Source organism: Somniosus microcephalus, chromosome 16 (genome assembly GCF_052327205.1).
Source record: "Somniosus microcephalus isolate GS21.2 chromosome 16, FLI_Smic_1.0, whole genome shotgun sequence".
In the NCBI taxonomy this organism is placed as follows: Eukaryota; Metazoa; Chordata; class Chondrichthyes; order Squaliformes; family Somniosidae; genus Somniosus; species Somniosus microcephalus.
In genome coordinates, this window is record NC_141002.1 from 32,012,012 (window position 1) to 32,031,874 (window position 19,863).

The following is a 19,863-nucleotide window of genomic DNA, read 5'->3' on the forward strand; positions in this document are numbered from 1 at the left end:
GAGATGGTCTGAAGTGATGCAAGGAGCCTGTCTTAGAACCATACTAAAAATAACTATTACAAGTGTGGAGTCTCATTTCTACAGGTTTTAATTGTTGTTGGAGATTTTAAAAATGTAAAATTAAAACTTTTTTTTACTTTCAATTTCTTTCTCTTTTTTCTCTCTCTCTTAATCCAGTCTCTCGTTCCCTCTCATTGGCTGGGATTTTGCTCACCTCAGCGTGTCCGGCGCGGGCGATGTCAGTGGTTGGTCGCAGCCCCGCTGCTGGCTCCATTCCGCTGCCTAAAATGAATTTACGTTGATAGGGCTTGTTAAGCCCACCCAGTGCATTTCTCAGTCCAATTAGAGGAAGCGGGTCTAGTGATGTCATTCATGATGCGTCATCATCCGGTTTCCTTAAAGGGACCATGGTCAACTTACTTATGACATTTGTGCTGTCAGTGTTCTACAGCATTGAAGTGCTGCAAACACTGATAATCACTGCTCAGAGGTGCAGGGCTGCATCCAGGCTCTCCCCTGACACCATCCATATGCTTATGGAGGGAGTCACAGCACGCAGGGAGGTACTCTTCCCTTCCAATGGGCGGAAGCGACCACCCCAGGAGACCAAGACAGTCTGGTTGCACATTGCAGAGGAGGTCACAAGAAGGTATGTTGTCAGGAGGACCTGGGTGCAGTGATGCAAGCCTTTCAATGATCTCATTAGATCACAAAACATTAGTACAAAGCCACACTCAACTTCATCCTGCTGTGCCTCTCATCACATCCCTATCACTCTGCCTTCCCTACCCTACTCCTGCAGAACATTCTGGAGGGGGAGGGGGAACAGCCAGTTGTCGTGATACATGTTGGTACCAACGACGTAGCTAAAAAAAGGGAAGAGGTCCTACAAGTAGAATTTAGGGAGTTAGGAGCCAAGCTAAAAAGTAGGACCTCGAAGGTAGTAATCTCTGGATTACTACCAGTGCCACGTGCTAGTAAGAGTACAGAGAACAGGATAGTTAGGCTAAATACGTGGCTTGAGCAGTGGTGTAAGAGGGAGGGTTTTAAATTTTTGAGGCATTGGAACCAGTTTTGTGGTAGGTGTGACCTATACAAAAGGGACGGTCTACACCTGTGCAGAGATGGAACTGATGTTCTCGGGGTAATTTTTGATAAAGCAGTTCGGGAGCATTTAAACTAGTATGGCAGGGGGCTAGAAACCTATGTAGTGAAATAGAGGAAAGTGAAAGGCAGACAGAAATAAATGGTAAAAGGGTGAGGAACAAAAAACAAAGGGCCAAACTAATTCATAAAAAATGTGAGCATAAAAAAAGCCTGAGGGTTTTATACCTTAATGCGAGAAGCATCAGGAACAAGGTAGATGAATTAGCTGTGGAAATAGAGGTTAATAATTATGATCTAATTGGGATTACGGAAACATGGTTGCAGGGTGAGCAGGGCTGGGAGCTTAACATACAGGGGTATTCAGTATTTAGGAAGGATCGACAAAAAAGAAAGGGAGGAGGGGTAGCATTGCTAGTAAAAAAGGGGATAAATGCAATTGAAAGGAAGGATATTAACTCAGTTAATACAGAATCTATATGGGTGGAGCTAAGAAATAGCGAGGGGCGAAAAACATTAATAGGAGTGGTATATAGGCCTCCAAATAGTAAAATAGAGGTTAGGGAGGGCATCACGAGGGAAATTAGAGAAGCGTGCAATAAGAGCACAGCTGTCATCATAGGTGACTTTAACTTACATATAGATTGGACTAGCCTAATCAGTAAAAATAATGAGGAGGAGGAATTCCTTGAGTGTTTAAGGGATGGTTATCTGGATCAATATGTCGAGGAACCAACTCGGGAACAGGCTATATTGGACTGGGTACTGTGCAATGAGAAGGGACTAATCAGTAATCTTGTTGTACGGGGACCCTTGGGTCAGAGCGATCATAACATGATCGATTTCTCACTCGAAATGGAGAGCGAAGAAATTGACTCAGAGACTAAGGTCCTGAATTTAAACAAGGGGAATTATGATGCCATGAGACGGGAACTGAGTAGGTCTGATTGGACAACGTTCCTGGGAGGACTGGAGGTAGATAAACAATGGCAAACATTTAAAGATAGAATGACAAAATTGCAAAAATTGTTTATACCAATCTGGCATAAAAGGAAATCTAAAAAGGTGACTCAACCGTGGATAACAGGGGAAATTAGAGACAGCATAAAATCCAAAGATAGGGCGTATAAAATAGCCAAAAAAAGCGCCAGAGCGGAAGATTGGGAACAGTTTAAGATAGAGCAAAGGAGGGCAAAGGGCATAATCAAGAGGGGCAAAATAGCTTACGAAAACAAGCTGGCGGAAAATATAAAAACTAACTCCAAAAGCTTTTATAAGTATATCAAAAGGAAAAGACTGGTGAAAACCAAAGTTGGTCCATTGCAGTCAGATACGGGGGAATATATAATGGGAAATAAGGAAATGGCAGATCAACTAAATGCATACTTTGGGTCAGTCTTTACGAAGGAAGACACAAAAAACCTCCCTGGGATATCGGGAAAAATAGGGACATTGGCAAAGGAGGAACTGACGCAAATCAATATCTCTAAGGATATGGTGTTAAGGAAGCTAAAGGGATTGAAGGTGGACAAATCCCCAGGGCCTGATAACATGCATCCTAGGGTACTGAAGGAGGTGGCCCTAGAGATAGCGGATGCACTAAGGATGATTTTTCAGAATTCATTAGACTCGGGAACAGTGCCCATGGATTGGAGGGTAGCTAACGTTACCCCACTATTCAAAAAGGGGGGTAGGGAAAAAGCAGGTAATTACAGACCTGTAAGCCTTACATCAGTTGTGGGCAAAATGCTGGAGTCCATCATTAAGGATGAAATAGCGGAGCACTTAGCAAATGGGGACAGGATAGGACAGAGTCAACATGGATTTACAAAGGGTAAATCGTGCTTGACTAATCTATTGGAATTTTTTGAGGGAGTAACTGGTAGAATAGATGGGGGAGAGCCAGTAGATGTGGTGTACCTGGACTTCCAAAAGGCCTTCGATAAGGTCCCACATAAAAGATTAGCATGGAAAATTGAGGCTCATGGGATAAAGGGGAAAGTATTGGCGTGGATAGGGAACTGGCTGTCAGATAGAAAACAGAGAGTTGGAATAAACGGCTCATTTTCTGAATGGCAGGCAGTAACAAGTGGGGTACCACAGGGATCTGTCCTGGGCCCCCAGCTGTTCACAATTTACATTAATGACCTGGATCAGGGAGTCGGATGCAGCATTTCCAAATTTGCAGACGACACTAAACTAGGAGGGGGGGTGGGCTCAGAGGAAGAGACCAGGAAGCTCCAGAGCGATTTGGACAGACTGGGCGATTGGGCGGATAAATGGCAGATGCACTATAATGTGGACAAGTGCGAAGTTATCCACCTTGGGTGCAGGAACGGGAGGGCAAATTATTATTTAAATGGCAATAGATTGGGAGAGGGGGAAGTACAGAGAGACCTGGGTGTTCTTGTACACCAGTCACTGAAGGCGAGCATGCAGGTGCAACAGGCGGTCAAGAAGGCAAACGGTATGCTGGCCTTCATAGCAAAAGGGTTAGAATACAGGAACAGGGATACCTTGCTGCAGCTGTACAGGGCACTGGTGAGACCACACCTCGAGTACTGTGTACAGTTTTGGTCGCCTCATCTGAGGAAGGATGTTCTTGCCATGGAGGGGGTGCAGCGGCGATTCACCAGGCTGATACCAGGAATGGCGGGAATGACCTATGAGGAGAGACTATGTAGTTTAGGGATGTACACACTGGAGTTTAGAAGATTGAGAGGGGACCTCATAGAAGTGTATAAAATTCTGACAGGTCTAGACAGACTGGATGCAGAAGGAATGTTTCCCTTGGCGGGTGAGAACAGAACTAGAGGACATAATTTAAGGATAAGGGCTAAACCATTTAGGACAGAGATGAGGGGGAATTTCTTCACTCAGAGAGTGGTGAACCTGTGGAACTCATTGCCACAGAGGGCAGTGTACGCCAGCTCATTAAATATATTTAAGAGGGAATTAGATATATTTCTACGGGCAAAAGGGGTTAAGGGTTACGGAGAGAAGGCGGGGACGGGATACTGAATTAAAGGATCAGCCATGATCTCATTGAATGGCGGAGCAGGCACGAAGGGCCGAATGGCCTACTCCTGCTCCTATCTTCTATGTATCTATGTATCCTTACTCACACCAACTTACCTTGCACCTCCACCCATCCCTCTCTATCGACATTATCACATCCCCATCTCACTAGCCACCCCTCACACTCACCCTCATCCTAGTGCAATCATACCAACTAACAACACACAAGGGTAGCCACGTGGGTGTTTTATCCAATGTTCATGTAAAGTTTCTGTTAATGTGCTGTCAAACATTGAAACCTTTATTTTTAACACTTTCCATTCTTGAACAGATTTGTGTGCACCTTTGGAAGTGGCTTAGTGAGTTGCAGTGATTGGTGAGACATAATGGTACCCCCCGCAATGGTGGTCAGTGTGAAAGGAAAGGCTTGGACATTGTAGGGATGCTTTATGGTGTTGGTGTGGGGTGGTGCCATCCTGGCGCATCATGTGGCATCCAGGGTGTACAGCGTCAAGTGAAGTAAATCTGGCCATGGTGAGGCCATCCCTGGTGTCCCCGGGCAGCAATGTGTTCGGGTGCTGATGCCCTCTATCCCGTGCAGCATCAGGTGATTGTGGAGAAGGTTGGTGTTGTTGTTGGTGCTGCTGGTGTGCCTGGTGCTGCTGGTGTTGGGGCTGATCCTGGTCGGATTCTGAGGACCAAGGTGAGACAGTATAAAGAGCACCCATGTTGATGGAATAGATGGCAGGTGAAGTCGAGATGACAGAAGCATTCTGTCAATGGTGAGAGAATTCTTCCAATAAGATGAGAGTGGATGGCGAGTGGAAAGTGAAAAGCCTGCAGAATCTGTGCTGGAAATGGACTGAGAAACAGCTTGTGGCTGAGGAAATTGATGGTCTGTCAGGTGGGAGCTTTTACTGTACTGTTGAAGCTGTCAAGTAATCAGCTGGAGCCATGGCCACGGAACTCCCACCTCAGGTTGACAGACATGGTCCCCGAACAGCGTGGTTCCCGTGGCCACGAAGTTAAAGTAAGTTATAAAAGCCTGTTAAGGGTCTGTTAAGTACATTATAATGAGTTTAATTGGGTCTCCCGCTGCTGCCTGTCGAGTCTGCTCAGCGCTGACAGACCCGAGATTGGAAAAGACGGGTTGACAGCGGGGTAAAAAAAAACTTTCCCACCCGACCCGCCACCGATCCTGCCCTATGACAACCCAGACAATTCCGGCCTTTATTTCTCTTTCTGTACCTGATTTTGACATTGAATTCACCCATTCTAATTTACACTTCCTTCTCAGCCCTTGGTATGTTTATTTCACAATCCTTCAATCTGATTGGTTAAGGACATACACAGTCGCTTTCCTTGTTCACACAGGTCCCAGATGCCCAATTTCCCCTCACTGTGACGTTATCAGCTCGCACTTTCAGCAACTTACCACACAAAAAAATGTAAAATCCTGCATAGGCAAGTCTAACTAACGGCTGATGCCGTTAGATGCCCTGCTACAGGAAAATTGGCCCAATGTTATGTTTAATTTTTTTTTAATGTATGAAATGTATTCTGCCTAGGAAGCATATTTAAGCTACAAGTGTGTGAAAATGTACAGGTGGAGTCTGCACAAGACATATTAAAATGAAGACAACACGAGTGCCATTTTGCACAAATTAATTGGTTCTTTTTATTTTCAAAGTCTCTCCATATAAATTTGAATGATCAGAATTGAAATATTAGGGATTTCTGCACCACAGCAATTAAGGAATACCTGTGCGTTAAGCTACATAGGCAATAAAAAACAAACACAGTATATTGATAATAAATCATCCCAAATACATTGTGGTTCAATACATTTGAAGTCTAAAGAACTATATTCTACATTTTGACATCTCTAATGCTAATTGTAATTTGTGAACTGCTAAGTACATCATATTTTTGAACATATTTTATTTTCTTCCCTTCCCCTCCTGAACTTGTTAACTTCTTGTTGGTACAGTCTATAGGTGCCAATTGCACTCCAGCTCCTCACCCAAGTGGGCACTATTCAGCTGTAAGTCGTGACAGTGAGTGTTGTCAAGCTATTTCCCCATGTGTGGCGTCACAACTGAGCCCGGCACGGTCGTAACCCAACGTGCACCTCCAGCAGAGCTTATGGAATCAATCAGGTGCAGGAAACCAGGTCAATATCCCCTCCTCAAAAAAATCAGGCAACTGAGGCCAATTATAGTATCCCAACTGCTGTCTTGGCTGCGATCAGCTAACTTGCCAGAGATTAGGGACTGAACTTTGGATTATTCTGCTCTAGTATGGCTCAGTTGCTCACTGTTTAAATCCACTGAGCCACCGGGGTTGCCCGAGTCACATTATTAACATCAAACTGTCTAGAGTTATTGGGCCTGGAGTAGCAGTGACCAAGGAGCATGGCACCTGTTCACTTTCTCTATTTGAACATGAAATGTGTCAAGAGTTAATGAGGGGAGAAAACAAATTTACAAAAACAAATGTTAAATGATCATTCTCTTAAACTTTCTTTTTCGTTGAGGGCTTTCAGACAGGCTCAGTTCCTGAAATAATCAGGAACAACTCTGATTTGGAACTGCTATGTTGGCCGCTGTTAAGCGTGTGCTGCAGCAGATGTGATAGTTACGGTAGTGTCTTTAAATATACTTCGGGAAAAAAGCCTCCATAGTACAGCCAAGTCTCCCAGATAGATCATTGTCCACATTCATTTACACACACCTGATAAAATGATATCTTTGTCATATCATCAATTTACCAGAGTAACAAGGCTGCTTCTAGTGCTGAAAATTAAGGGTTTTAATGACTAGCTGAAAGACAACAATAGTGGCAAATGAAAATGGTAATTGTGGGGCTGAATTTGTTCCAGCCACGATGCTCTGGACATTTTTATCCACTGAAGCAATCTCAAGAACTGGAACCTCACAGGAAATCCCAATCCAACCTTCATAACACTGACACGTGAACTTATGTTTGATGTATTTGATGTCCCTTGCGTTCATTCTCCCTTTCACGGAAAATCTGGGATGCATTCCTTCAGGATTGGTTCTGATTTTGAAACTGCTGGGGTCCAGGTGGAGGTAGGTTTTGGAGTCGATGTTCTTTCTCACACACCTTCCATGTCTCTTGCATAGTTGCTTGCTACACAACTTTGTGGCAGATGTCACATTAACAACATAATGTCCCAGGAGGCCATCTACGTACCCCTTCACTGCTAAGCAGTGACCCTGTAAGGAAAAGTGAAGGTAATTTTAATCCTAAAAATACACACATGAAATTAAATGACCAACATGAATCAGAGAACAACTGTCTTCATGTCAGTCCCTAAAAACACCAACTCATTGAATTCTTAACAAGAAACTCCGAATCCAATATCTTCCTGATTATAGACGAACTAGGTGATGGAAAGAGAACACATTCAGTTACCAAGTTTATTCAGTGAAATGATTTTGCCTGCTGCGATACTTGTTGTGAGTAAACATGATGATTCATAAATTAGAAGGATTATATGTGCAGCAGTTATTACAAAGTCTTGGTTCCTGCTTATAATCAAGGTAGAGGCTGACTTGCTGAATTTTACAAACTACAACCAGGCAGAACCTTTACAATTACAGTTTGATAGTTGTTCTATATGGTTTTGACATATGTTCAAATCCACTGAAAATAGAACATTTTAAAGATTGGATCATATGAGAAAAACAGATCTCACTTGAGGCGTAAACAAGGCAGCATGAAATTATGGCATCTTATTTTTACAATTCTATCAGTGCAGAATGTTAAGCAGTTAATTGCAGGTCATCAAACTGAAAGTCAGAAAGGCTACTTCGAAAGGGAAAATAAATGCCATGCAAATGCTCAATTACAATGATCATATTCCTGAACATCCCCATCCTCAATGATGGCAGAGCCCAGCACATGTGTGCAAAAGACAAGCCTGAAGTGTTTGCAACCATTTTCAACCAGAAGTGCCGAGTGGATGATCCATATCGGCCTCTTCATGAGTTCCCCACCATCACAGAAGCCAGTCTTCAGCCAATTTGATTCACTCCACGTGTTATCAAGAAACGGCTGAGCGCACTGGATACAGCAAAGGCTATGGGCCCTGACAACATATCAGTTGTAGTGCTGAAGACTTGTGCTCCAGAACTAGCCGCGCCTCTAACCAAGGTGTTCCAGTGCAGCTACAAAATTAGCATCTACCCGTCAATGTGGAAAACTGCCCAGGTATGTCCTGTCCACAAAAAGCAGGACAAATCCAATCTGTCTACTCTCAATCATCAGCAAAGTGATGGAAGGTGTCGATCATGCTATCAAGCGGCACTTACTCACCAATAACCTGCTCACTGATGCTCAGTTTGGGTTCCGCCAGGACTACTCAGCTCCAGACCGCATTACAGCCTTGGTCAAAACATGAACAAAGGAGCTGAATTCCAGAGGCGAGGTGAGAGTGACTGCCCTTGATATCAAGGCAGCATTTGGCCAAGTATGACATCAAGGAGCCCTAGTAAAATTGAAGTCAATGGGAATCAGGGGAAAAACTCTCCACTGGCTGGAGTCATATCTGCAGGAGTTCCTCAGGGCAGTGTCCAAGACCCAACCATCTTCAGCTGCTTTATCAATGACCTTCCCTCCATTATAAGGTCAGAAGTGGGGATGTTCGCTGATGACTGCACAGTATTCAGTTCCATTCGCAACTCCTCAGATAATAAAGCAGTCCATGCCAGCATGCAGCAAGTCCTGGTCAAGATTCAGGCTTGGGCTAATAATTGGCAAGTAACATTCACGCCACACAAGTGCCAGGCAATGACTATCTCCAACAAGCAAGAATCTAACCACCTCCCCATGACATTCAATGGCATTACCTAACATAGAAACATAGAAGATAGGAGCAGGAGTAGGCCATTCGACCCCTCGAGCCTGCTCCGCCATTCAATGCGATCATGGCTGATCATCCAAGTTCAGTACCCGGTCCCTGCTTTCTCCCCATACCCATTGATCCCTTTAGCCTTAAGAAATATATCCAACTCCTTCTTGAATATATTTAATGTATTGGCCTCTACTGCCTTCTGTGGTAGAGAATTCCACAGGTTCACCACTCTCTGGGTGAAGAAATTCCTCCTCACCAAAGCACCCACCATCAACATCCTGGGGTCACCATTGACCAGAAACTTAACTGGACCAGCCATATAAATAAGAGGCTGGGTATTCTGTGGTGATTGTCTCACCTCCTGACTCCCCAAAGCCATTCCACCATCTACAAGACACAAATGAGGAGTGTGATGGAATACTCTCCACTTGCCTTGATCAGTGCAGCTCCAATAACACTCGAGAAGCTAAACATTATCCAGGACAAAGCAGCCCGCTTGATTGATACCCCATCTAGCACCTTAAACATTCACTCCCTCCACCACCGGCGTACCGTGGCTGCAGTGTATACCATCTACAAGATGCATTGCAGCAACTCACCAAGGCTTCTTCGGCAGTACCTCCCAAACCCACGTTCTCCACCACCTAGAAGGACAAGGGCAGCAGGCCCATGGCAACACCATCACCTCCAAGTTCCCCTCCAAGTCACACACCACCCTGACTTGGAAATATATCGCCATTCCTTCATTGTCGCTGGATCAAAATCCTGGAACTCCCTCCCTAACAGCACTGTGGGAGTACCTTCACCATGCAGACTGCAGCTGTTCAAGAAGGCAGCTCATCACCAACTTCTCAAGGGCAATTAGGGATGGGCAATAAATGTTGGCCTTGCCAGTGACACCCACATCCCATGAATTAATAGAAAAAAAAATCCTAATGGAAACCAACGCAACCTTCTAATGATCCATCACTAACTATTCCAAATTTCTCTATTGGTTTCCCCCTGTAGATATCGGAAGAGATTCCATGTACTTTTATAGAAGATTATTTAATCGTTATACTGGCATGAAGGGAAAAGAGGAACAATAAGTTCATGCTTGTAATAAGGAGATGCCCATCTTTACTGAACTTTTACTGCTTTTGAAATTCTGATATACTTCAGGTAGAGACCCTTATTGGGTGTTCAATAGTCAGAATAGGAATTAAGGAAAAGGGGAACAGTTGAAGGAAAATGTGACTGTGCGAAAATGACTTGGGGTTACAAAGTGCTAGAATGCTCAATGTGGAATTCACGGTATATCCCATACCTTTCAGCTGAAGGAAGTAATATGGAAGAGGGCTGCAGCAGTTGTTGGTGAGAGGGAAGGGAGAATACGATTAAAATAGTTATACCTTTGATCTTGCATAATTGATGCTTCCCCAAAGAACGATCCCTGCAGCTCCCATGGCAGCACTCTCACCAATTGTATGGACCAAGTCAATCTGTAGAGTGAGAAGATTCCACATAATAGTTGTACAATCTCTTAAGGAAAATAATACTTTGTGGCAACTTAGGATTCTGTATTTGTCTGAAAGGCAACACATGTAAAGCGTCCTTCAGAATAACCTCAATTTGCCAGAGACGAAAAAAAACTGCTTTGAGTTGGATTTGAGCTTGAAATGCTAATAATGACTACAAGAAGAAAATGGTCATGCAGTGCCAATTTTCCCCACTAGATGTTAACTATGGTTATATACAAGAGTATTTGCAACACATTCCAGAGGTATTTAGAAGTAGTTAAATAGCAGCCCACCAAGTTCCACTTTCCTTGGCTAAGTGGCCATTTTTCAAGTGTGAACTTAAGTGGACTGTGGTGGCCACAACCGATCTCAAGCTTGTCCCCATCTGCTATCCACTTTCCAGCACAGGTCATTAGACAGCAAGAAGACTATCAGGAGCAGGAGCCCTGGTTAATTTTTACCCTTCTCTAGCACTGGGGCAACAAGGCCAATTGTAGTACACCACGTCATGCTCTGGCTGAGATCAGCTGCCTTAGTGCAGAAGAGGGATTGAACCTTCTGGTTTATATGGCTCAGTGCTACGCCACATTGTGCAATGTACCCATTAGTACATTAAGGGAACTAGAATACTATAGGATATTTTCCAATTGCGTGCTCCTGACATAGAGCCTTGCCCGTGGGAATGCATATCAGCAAATCATATGCAAACAGCTCACTATTTTCTGTCCATAATGGACACTATTTTCCAATATGCACTCCCAGCAGCCTTCTTGTCCGGAGCAAGAATTTGGGAATCACGTTTTTGGTTTTGAGATATGAATTTGTTTTAATTAATGTGTGATAGTGCTATGAGTTAATTTTCCATTTTAGTGCTTGAGGTAGGAAATGAGTGTAAGAGTGATCACTGCCCAATATTATCCAAGTCTCTAAGCAATGTTAGCAAAAAGCTTTGATTGGAATTACTGCATAAATTAAGAAAAAAAAATGATTGGCTTTAAGGCATAATGTAGGAGCATGAAGGGGAAGTGCAAAGAGACCTGGGTGTTCTTGTGCACCAGTCGCTGAAGGTAAGCATGCAGGTGCAGCAGGCGGTTAAGAAGGCAAATGGTATATTGGCCTTCGTAGCAAGAGGGTTCGAGTACAGGAACAAGGATGTCTTGCTACAGTTGTACAGGGCCTTGGTGAGACCGCACCTTGAGTATTGTGTGCAGTTTTGGTCACCTTACCTGAGGAAGGACGTTCTTGCCATGGAAGGAGTGCAGCGAAGATTCACCAGGCTGATACCTGGGATGGCAGGAATGACGTATGAGGAGAGATTGTGTCGATTGGGCTTATACTCACGGGAGTTTAGAAGATCGAGAGGGGATCTCATCGAAACCTATAAAATTCTGTCAGGCCTGGACAGACTAGATGCAGGAAGGATGTTTCTGATGGCCGGGGAGTCCAGAACCAGGGGTCATAGTTTAAGGATAAGGGGTAAGCCATTTCAGACTGAAATGAGGAGGAATTTCTTCACCCAGAGAGTGGTGAACCTGTGGAATTCTCTGCCACAGAGGGCGGTGGAAGCCAGTTCATTAAATATATTCAAGAAAGAGTTGGATATATTTCTTAAGGCTAAAGGGATCAAGGGATATGGGGAGAAGGCAGGGACAGGGTACTGAATTTGAATGATCAGCCATGATCTCATTGAATGGTGGAGCAGGCTCGAAGGGCCGAATGGCCTACTCCTGCTCCTATCTTCTATGTTTTATGTTTCTATGACATCACAATGGTTCATTAGAAAGATATCAGATTGCAGTAGAAACAGACTGTACTGTAGTATGTGTTCCTTACACTTTGGGAAGAAATACTCATTAGACTGATTGCTCATTGATGTAGTTTCATTGTAGAATCTTCATTAATTCTAGTTCGTTAGCCAATTAACTTCACAACAAAGTTTGCGGATGATACAAAACATGGCAACGTAGTAAATAGCGAGCATGATAGTAGCAGACTTCAGGAGGACATAGGCAGACTGGTGAAATGATGCACTTTGGGAGAAATAACATGGAGAGGCAGTAAAATCTAAATGGCACAATTTTGAGTGGTTTCCTAGAACAGAGGGACCTGGGGGTGCATATTCACAAACATGGCAAGGCAAGTTGAGAAGGCGGTTAAGAAAGCATATGGGATATTTGGCTTTGTAAATAGGAATAACATTGAATACAAAAATCAAGGAAGTCATGCTAAACTTTTACAAATCTCTGTTTAGGCCTCAGCTGGAGTATTGTGTATAATTCTGGGTACCACACTTTAGGAAGGATGTCGAAACCCTGGAGAGGGTATGGAGAAGCTTTGCCAGGGTGATACCAGGAATGAGGGAGTTCAGTTATGTGGCAAGATTGGAAAAGCTGGGATTGTTCTCCTTAAAGCAGAGAAGGTTAAGGGGAAACATAATAGAGGTGTACAAAATTATGAGGAGTTTTGATAGAGCAAGTAGGGAGAAACCATTTCCTCTGGCAAGTGGGTCGGTAACCAGAGGTCATAGATTTAAAATAATTGGCAAAAGAACTAGAGGGGAAATGAGGGGATATTTCTTCACACAGATAGTTGCTAATATCTGGAATGTATTAGCTGAAAGGGTGGCGGAATCAGATTCCACAGGAACTTTTAAAAGGCAATAGGACATGTATTTGAAGAGGACTAATTTGCAGGGTTATGGGAAAAGCTGGGGTGTGGGACTAAATTGTTCGGCTCTTTCAAAGAGCTGACACAGGCATGATGGACCGAATGGCCTCCTTCTGTGCTGTAAGATTCTATGGGGGGAAAATTCAGTTGGTTTGCGCCTCCCGTTAGCGCCTTAAGAGGGTGCTAATGGGGCGCAAAGCAACTAGCGCCCGGGCGCGGCGATGTTTGCGCCGATCACGAAATTAACTAGACATTTTGTGGCGGCGCTAAACACTACCGCCACGATTTCCTGCACCGGCAGATCGTGACATCAGTCGAGCGTGCAACGCCCCGGACCGGATATTGAGTGGCGCCCCCTGCCTTACCGCCTGCCACTAGCAACGACAGGTTGAGTGGAGCGTTTTGCAGTCAGGAAGGGACGGGGGAGCGCTATTTAAAGGCAAACGCTTCCTGCCTTTTTTTGTTGGTGATATTTTTGCACCATGCATTCTGAGAGAGAGAGAGAAAGAGACTTCTGGAGAGATTCAACGCTGTGTGAAGGAGTTTTGGGTACTGAGCAGCACTTTGCAGGTTCATTTTGATTTGCCCTTCCTTGTATTGATTTAGAAGAGACTGTGGGGGCTGCACTCTGAGCTCTTTCCCTGGGCCTCTCCATTATTCTTTCCAGCAGATTTGATGGACAGGTCTCTCGAGGCCATGATTCAAGGCTGCAATGAGCATGGTGTGGATGGAGAGCAAGATCAACCCTCCCCTTTAAGAACCGGCCGGCACCATTGTGTCTGTGTTCCATTGCTGACTGACATCACCTGAACTTCACCAGCGCTCTGAGGTAGCGCCTCGCTCCTCAGCTGAGCGGACCTGAGAGGAGCAGGAGTGGGAGCAGGAGCGGCGGCAGTACAAAAACCGAGCCCCAGGACCAGGTAGGCCTCAGAGCGGCTGAGCGGACCTGTGAGGAGCAGGAGCAGGAGCGGCGGCAGTACAAAAACCGAGCCCCAGGACCAGGTAGGTCTCAGAGCGGCTGAGCGGACCTGTGAAGAACGGGAGCGGGAGCGGTGGCAGTACAAAAACCGAGCCCCAGGACCAGGTAGGCCAAAGAGCGGCTGAGCGGACCTGTGAGGAGCGGGAGTGGGAGTGGCGGCAGTACAAAAACCGAGCCCCAGGACCAGGTAGGCCTCAGAGCGGCTGAGCGGACCTGTGAAGAACGGGAGCGGGAGCAGCGGCAGTACAAAAACCGAGCCCCAGGACCAGGTAGGCCTCAGAGCGGCTGAGCGGACCTGTGAGGAGCGGGAGCGGGAGCGGCGGCAGTACAAAAACTGAGCTCCAGGACCAGGTAGGCCTCAGAGCGGCTGAGCGGACCTGTGAAGAACGGGAGCGGGAGCGGCGGCAGTACAAAAACCGAGCCCCAGGACCAGGTAGGCCTCAGAGCGGCTGAGCGGACCTGTGAGGAGCGGGAGTGGGAACGGCGGCAGTACAAAAACCGAGCCCCAGGACCAGGTAGGCCAAAGAGCGGCTGAGCAGACCTGTGAGGAACGGGAGCGGGAGCGGGAGCAGCGGCAGTACAAAAACCGAGCCCCAGGACCAGGTAGGCCTCAGAGCGGCTGAGCAGACCTGTGAGGAGCGGGAGTGGGAACGGCGGCAGTACAAAAACCGAGCCCCAGGACCAGGTAGGCCTCAGAGCGGCTGAGCGGACCTGTGAAGAGCGGGAGCGGGAATGGCGGCAGTACAAAAACCGAGCCCCAGGACCAGGTAGGCCTCAGAGCGGCTGAGCGGACCTGTGAAGAGCGGGAGTGGGAGTGGCGGCAGTACAAAAACCGAGCCCCAGGACCAGGTAGGCCTCAGAGCGGCTGAGCGGACCTGTGAAGAGCGGGAGTGGGAGTGGCGGCAGTACAAAAACCGAGCCCCAGGACCAGGTAGGCCTCAGAGCGGCTGAGCGGACCTGTGAAGAGCGGGAGTGGGAGTGGCGGCAGTACAAAAACCGAGCCCCAGGACCAGGTAGGCCTCAGAGCGGCTGAGCGGACCTGTGAAGAGCGGGAGTGGGAACGGCGGCAGTACAAAAACCGAGCCCCAGGACCAGGTAGGCCTCAGAGCGGCTGAGCGGACCTGTGAAGAGCGGGAGTGGGAGTGGCGGCAGTACAAAAACCGAGCCCCAGGACCAGGTAGGCCTCAGAGCGGCTGAGCGGACCTGTGAAGAGCGGGAGTGGGAGTGGCGGCAGTACAAAAACCGAGCCCCAGGACCAGGTAGGCCTCAGAGCGGCTGAGCGGACCTGTGAAGAGCGGGAGTGGGAGCGGCGGCAGTACAAAAACCGAGCCCCAGGACCAGGTAGGTTTACCAATCCGAGAGCAAAGTAAAAAGTAATCGAAGTGTGATGTCACCAGAAAGCAGGTAAGTGATTGGTTGGTGAGTATTTCTCTCTTTTTTAAACTTTAACTCAGTGGTTTATAGTTTTTAAGGTCTCTGTAGTGTAGCGGGGACTGTTTGTAAACCAAGGCCCTTAAATATATCATTTAACTGTACTGTAATTGGTGGGATTGATTTGATTTAATTTATTTTGAATTAATTAAAGGGCAAGTCATGACTCGAGAGCTCGGCCCCGTGGCATGCTCCCCCTGCGCTATGTGGGAACTCAGGGACACTTCCTGTGTCCCTGACAACCATGTGTGCAGGAAGTGTGTCCAGCTGCAGTTACTGGCAGACCGCATTGCGGCACCGGAGCTGCGATTGGATACATACTGGACCATTTGCGATGCTGAGGATGTCGTGGATATCACGTTTAAGCATTTGGTCACACCGCAGGCAAAGGTCGGACAGGCAGAAAGGGAATGGATGACCAACAGGCAGAGTAGTAGGCGCAGGCAGGTAGTGCTGGCGTCCCCTGTGGCCATCCCCTCTCAAACAGATAAACCACTTTGGATACTGATGGGGGGGATGGCTTACCAGGGGAAGGCAGCAGCAGCCAACTTCCTGGCACCAGGGGTGGTTCTGCTGCACAGGACAGGAGGAAAAAGAATGGGAGAGCTATAGGTGTGTTGCCTCCCTGGTGCAAGGGTAAAGGATGGCCTACTTCTTATGTTCTTATGTCTCAGAGTGGCTGCAGAACATTTTGGAAGGGGAGGGTGATCAGCCAGTTGTTGTGGTGCATATAGGTACCAACGATATAGGTAAAAACTGGGATGAGGTCCTAAAAGCTGAATATAGGGAGCTGGAGGTAAATTAAAAAATAATAATCTCAGGACTGCTACCAGTGCCATGTGCTAGTCAGAGTAGAAATAGAAGGATATTTCAGCTGAATACGTGGCTAGAGGAATGGTGCCAGGAGGAGGGATTTAAATTCCTGGGACATTGGAACCGGTTCTGGGGGAGGTGGGACCAATACAAAACGGATGGTTTACACCTGGGCAGGGCTGGGACCGATGTCCTAGGGGGAGTGTTTGCTAGTGCTCTGGGGGAGGGTTTAAATTAAAATGGCAGCGGGTTGGGAACCTGAGCAGGGAGACAGAGGAAAGGGAAACAAGGATAAAAGCAAAAGACAGGAAGGAGAAAAACAAAAGTGGCAGACAGAGAAATCAAGGGTGTAAATCAAACATGGCCACAGTAAATCATAATTCTAAAAGATCTAAGAGCATTTAAAAAACAAGCCTGAAGGCTTTGTGTCTTAATGCGAGGAGCATTCGTAATAAGAACATAAGAACATAAGAAATAGGAGCAGGAGAAGGCCAATCGGCCCCTCGAGCCTGCTCCGCCATTCAATAAGATCATGGCTGATCTGATGCTAACCGCCAATCTACTATCACAGAACCATCTCCTGCATCTAATAGAATTAGACACACGAATTAGGAGCAGGATCAGGCTACACGGCCCCTGGGCCCGCTCCGCTACCCACAGGGCCATGTCCGATCCGAACCTAGACTCATGTCCAAATTCCTGCCCGCTCCCCGTAACCCTTAATTCCCTTTACTTCTAGGAAACTGTCTATTTCTGTTTTAAATTTACGTAATGATGTAGCTTCTACAGCTTTTTGGGGCAGCATATTCCATGGACCTACCCCGCTCTGAGTGAAGTAGTTCCTCCTCATCTCAGTTTTGAAAGAGCAGCCCCTTATTCTAAGACTATGCCCCCTAGTTCTAGTTTCACCCATCATCGGGAATATCCTCCCCGCATCCACCCGATCCAACCCCTTCACAATCTTATATGTTTCAATAAGATCGCCTCTCATTCTTCTGAACTCCAATGAGTAGAGTCCCAATCTACTCAACCTCTCCTCATATGTCCATCCCCTCATCCCCGGGATTAACCGAGTGAACTTTCTTTGTACTGACTCGAGAGCAAGTATGTCTTTTCTTAAGTATGGACACCAAAACTGTATGCAGTATTCCAGGTGCGGTCTCACCAATACCTTGTACAACTGCAACAATACCTCCCTATTTTTATATTCTATCCCCCTAGCAATGAAAGCCAACATTCCATTGGCCTTCTTAATCACTTGCTGCACCTGCATACTAACCTTTTGAGTTTCGTGCACCAGGACCCCCAGATCCCTTTGTACTCCAGTACTTTCCAGTTTCTTGCCATTAAGATAATAACTTGCCCTACGATTTTTCCTGCCAAAGTGCATAACCTCACACTTTCCAGTATTGTATTCCATCTGCCAAATCTCTGCCCACTTACTTAGCCTGTCTATGTCCCCTTGCAGGTTTTTTATGTCCTCCTCACTCACTACTTTCCCTCCCATCTTAGTATCATCTGCAAACTTTGATATGTTACACTCGGTCCCCTCCTCGAAATCGTTAATATAGATTGTAAAGAGTTGGGGACCCAGCACTGACCCCTGCGGAACACCACTAGTTACTGATTGCCAGTCTGAGAATGAACCATTTATCCCAACTCTCTGCCTTCTGGTAGATAGCCAATCCTCTATCCATGCCAGAATATTACCCCCAATCCCGTGATTTTTTATCTTAAGCAATAATCTTTTGTGTGGCACCTTGTCAAATGCCTTTTGGAAGTCTAAATACACTACGTCCACTGGTTCCCCTTTATCCACCCTATATGTTACTTCCTCAAAGAACTCCAGCAAATTTGTCAAACATGACTTCCCCTTCATAAAACCATGCTGACTTTGTCCTATTAAATTATGATATCCAAATGTCCTGTTACTGTCTCCTTAATAATGGACTCCAAAATTTTACCTACCACAGATATAGTTTCCAGCCTTCTGTCTACTGCCCTTTTTAAATAAGGGTGTTACATTAGCAGTTTTCCAGTCTGCCGGGACCTTTGCTGAGTCCAGGGAGTTTTGGAAAATTATTACCAATGCATCCACAATCCCTACCGCCACTTCCCTCAAGACCCTAGGATGTAAGCCATCAGGTCCAGGTGATTTATTCGCCTTGAGTCCCATTATTTTACCGAGTACCACTTCCTTAGTGATTTTGATCGTGTTTAGCTCCTCCCCCCCTATAGCCCCCTGTTTGTCCAGTGTTGGGATATTCTTAGTGTCCTCTACTGTAAAGACTGATACAAAATATTCATTCAGTGTTTTTGCCATCTCCATATTTCCCACCATTAATTTCCCGGTCTCATCCTCTAAGGGACCAACATTTACTTTAGCCACCCTTTTTCTTTTTATATAACTATAAAAACTCTTACTATCTGTTTTTATATTTTTTGCTAATTTACTTTCATAATCTATCTTCCCTTTCTTAATCAATCTTTTTGTTATTTTTTGCTGTCTTTTAAAGTTTTCCCAATCCTCTATCCTCCCACTAGATTTGGCTACCTTATATGCCCTTGTTTTTAGTTGAATACTATCCTTAATTTCTTTACTTAGCCACGGATGGCTGTCTTTTCTTTTACACCCTTTTCTTCTCAGTGGAATATATATTTTTTGGAAGTTGTAAAATAACTCCTTAAATGTACACCACTGATCATGTATCGTCTTACCCTTTAATCTATTTTCCCAATCCACTCTACTCAATTCCGCTCTCATACCTTCATAGTCTCCTTTATTCAAGCTTAGCACACTTGTTTGAGATCCAACCTTCTCACCCTCTAATTGAATATGGAATTCAACCATGTTATGGTCACTCATTCCAAGGGGATCCTTTACTAGGACATTTTTAATTAATCCTGTCTCGTTACACAGGACCAGATCTAAGGTTGCTTGCCCCCTGGTCGGTTCAGTTACATACTGCTCAAGAAACCCATCCCTAATACACTCAATGAACTCATCCTCAAGGCAGCCCTGCCCAATTTGATTTGTCCAATTAATATGATAGTTAAAATCCCCCATAATTATAGATGTTCCCTTATTACAAGCCTCAACTATTTCCTGATTGATACTCCATCCAACAGAGTTGCAACTGTTCGGAGGCCTATAGACTACGCCCACTAGTGTTTTTTTCCCCTTATTATTCCTTACCTCCACCCAAACTGTTTCATTATCCTGATGTTTTGACCCAATATCATTTCTCTGTATTGCAGTGATTCCTTCCTTTATTAACATAGCCACTCCACCTCTGTGCAAATAGAGGTAAACATATATGATATGATTGGGATTACGGAAACATGGCTCCAGCTGGCCAAGGCTAGGAACTCAACATCCAGGGGTATTCAGTATTCAGCAAAGATAGGCAAAAAGGAAAAGGAGGTGGGGTAGCATTGCTGGTTAAAGAGGGGATTAACACAATTGTAAGGAA

At 45.6% G+C, this 19,863-nt stretch overlaps 1 protein-coding gene across 1 annotated transcript in view; it reads right to left on the reverse strand.

The window, feature by feature from the left end:
- Nucleotides 1–5,781: 5,781 nt before the first annotated feature.
- Nucleotides 5,782–19,863, reverse strand: part of hyal6 (hyaluronoglucosaminidase 6) — a 50,372-nt gene continuing 36,290 nt past the window's right edge. The window contains exons 3-4 of the mRNA XM_086008760.1: nt 10,393–10,482; nt 5,782–7,361 (exon numbers count right to left, since the gene is read on the reverse strand). Of these exons, the coding sequence (XP_085864886.1) occupies nt 6,912–7,361; nt 10,393–10,482 (540 nt within the window). The 3' untranslated portion in view covers nt 5,782–6,911. The remainder of the gene's footprint in view (nt 7,362–10,392; nt 10,483–19,863) is intronic.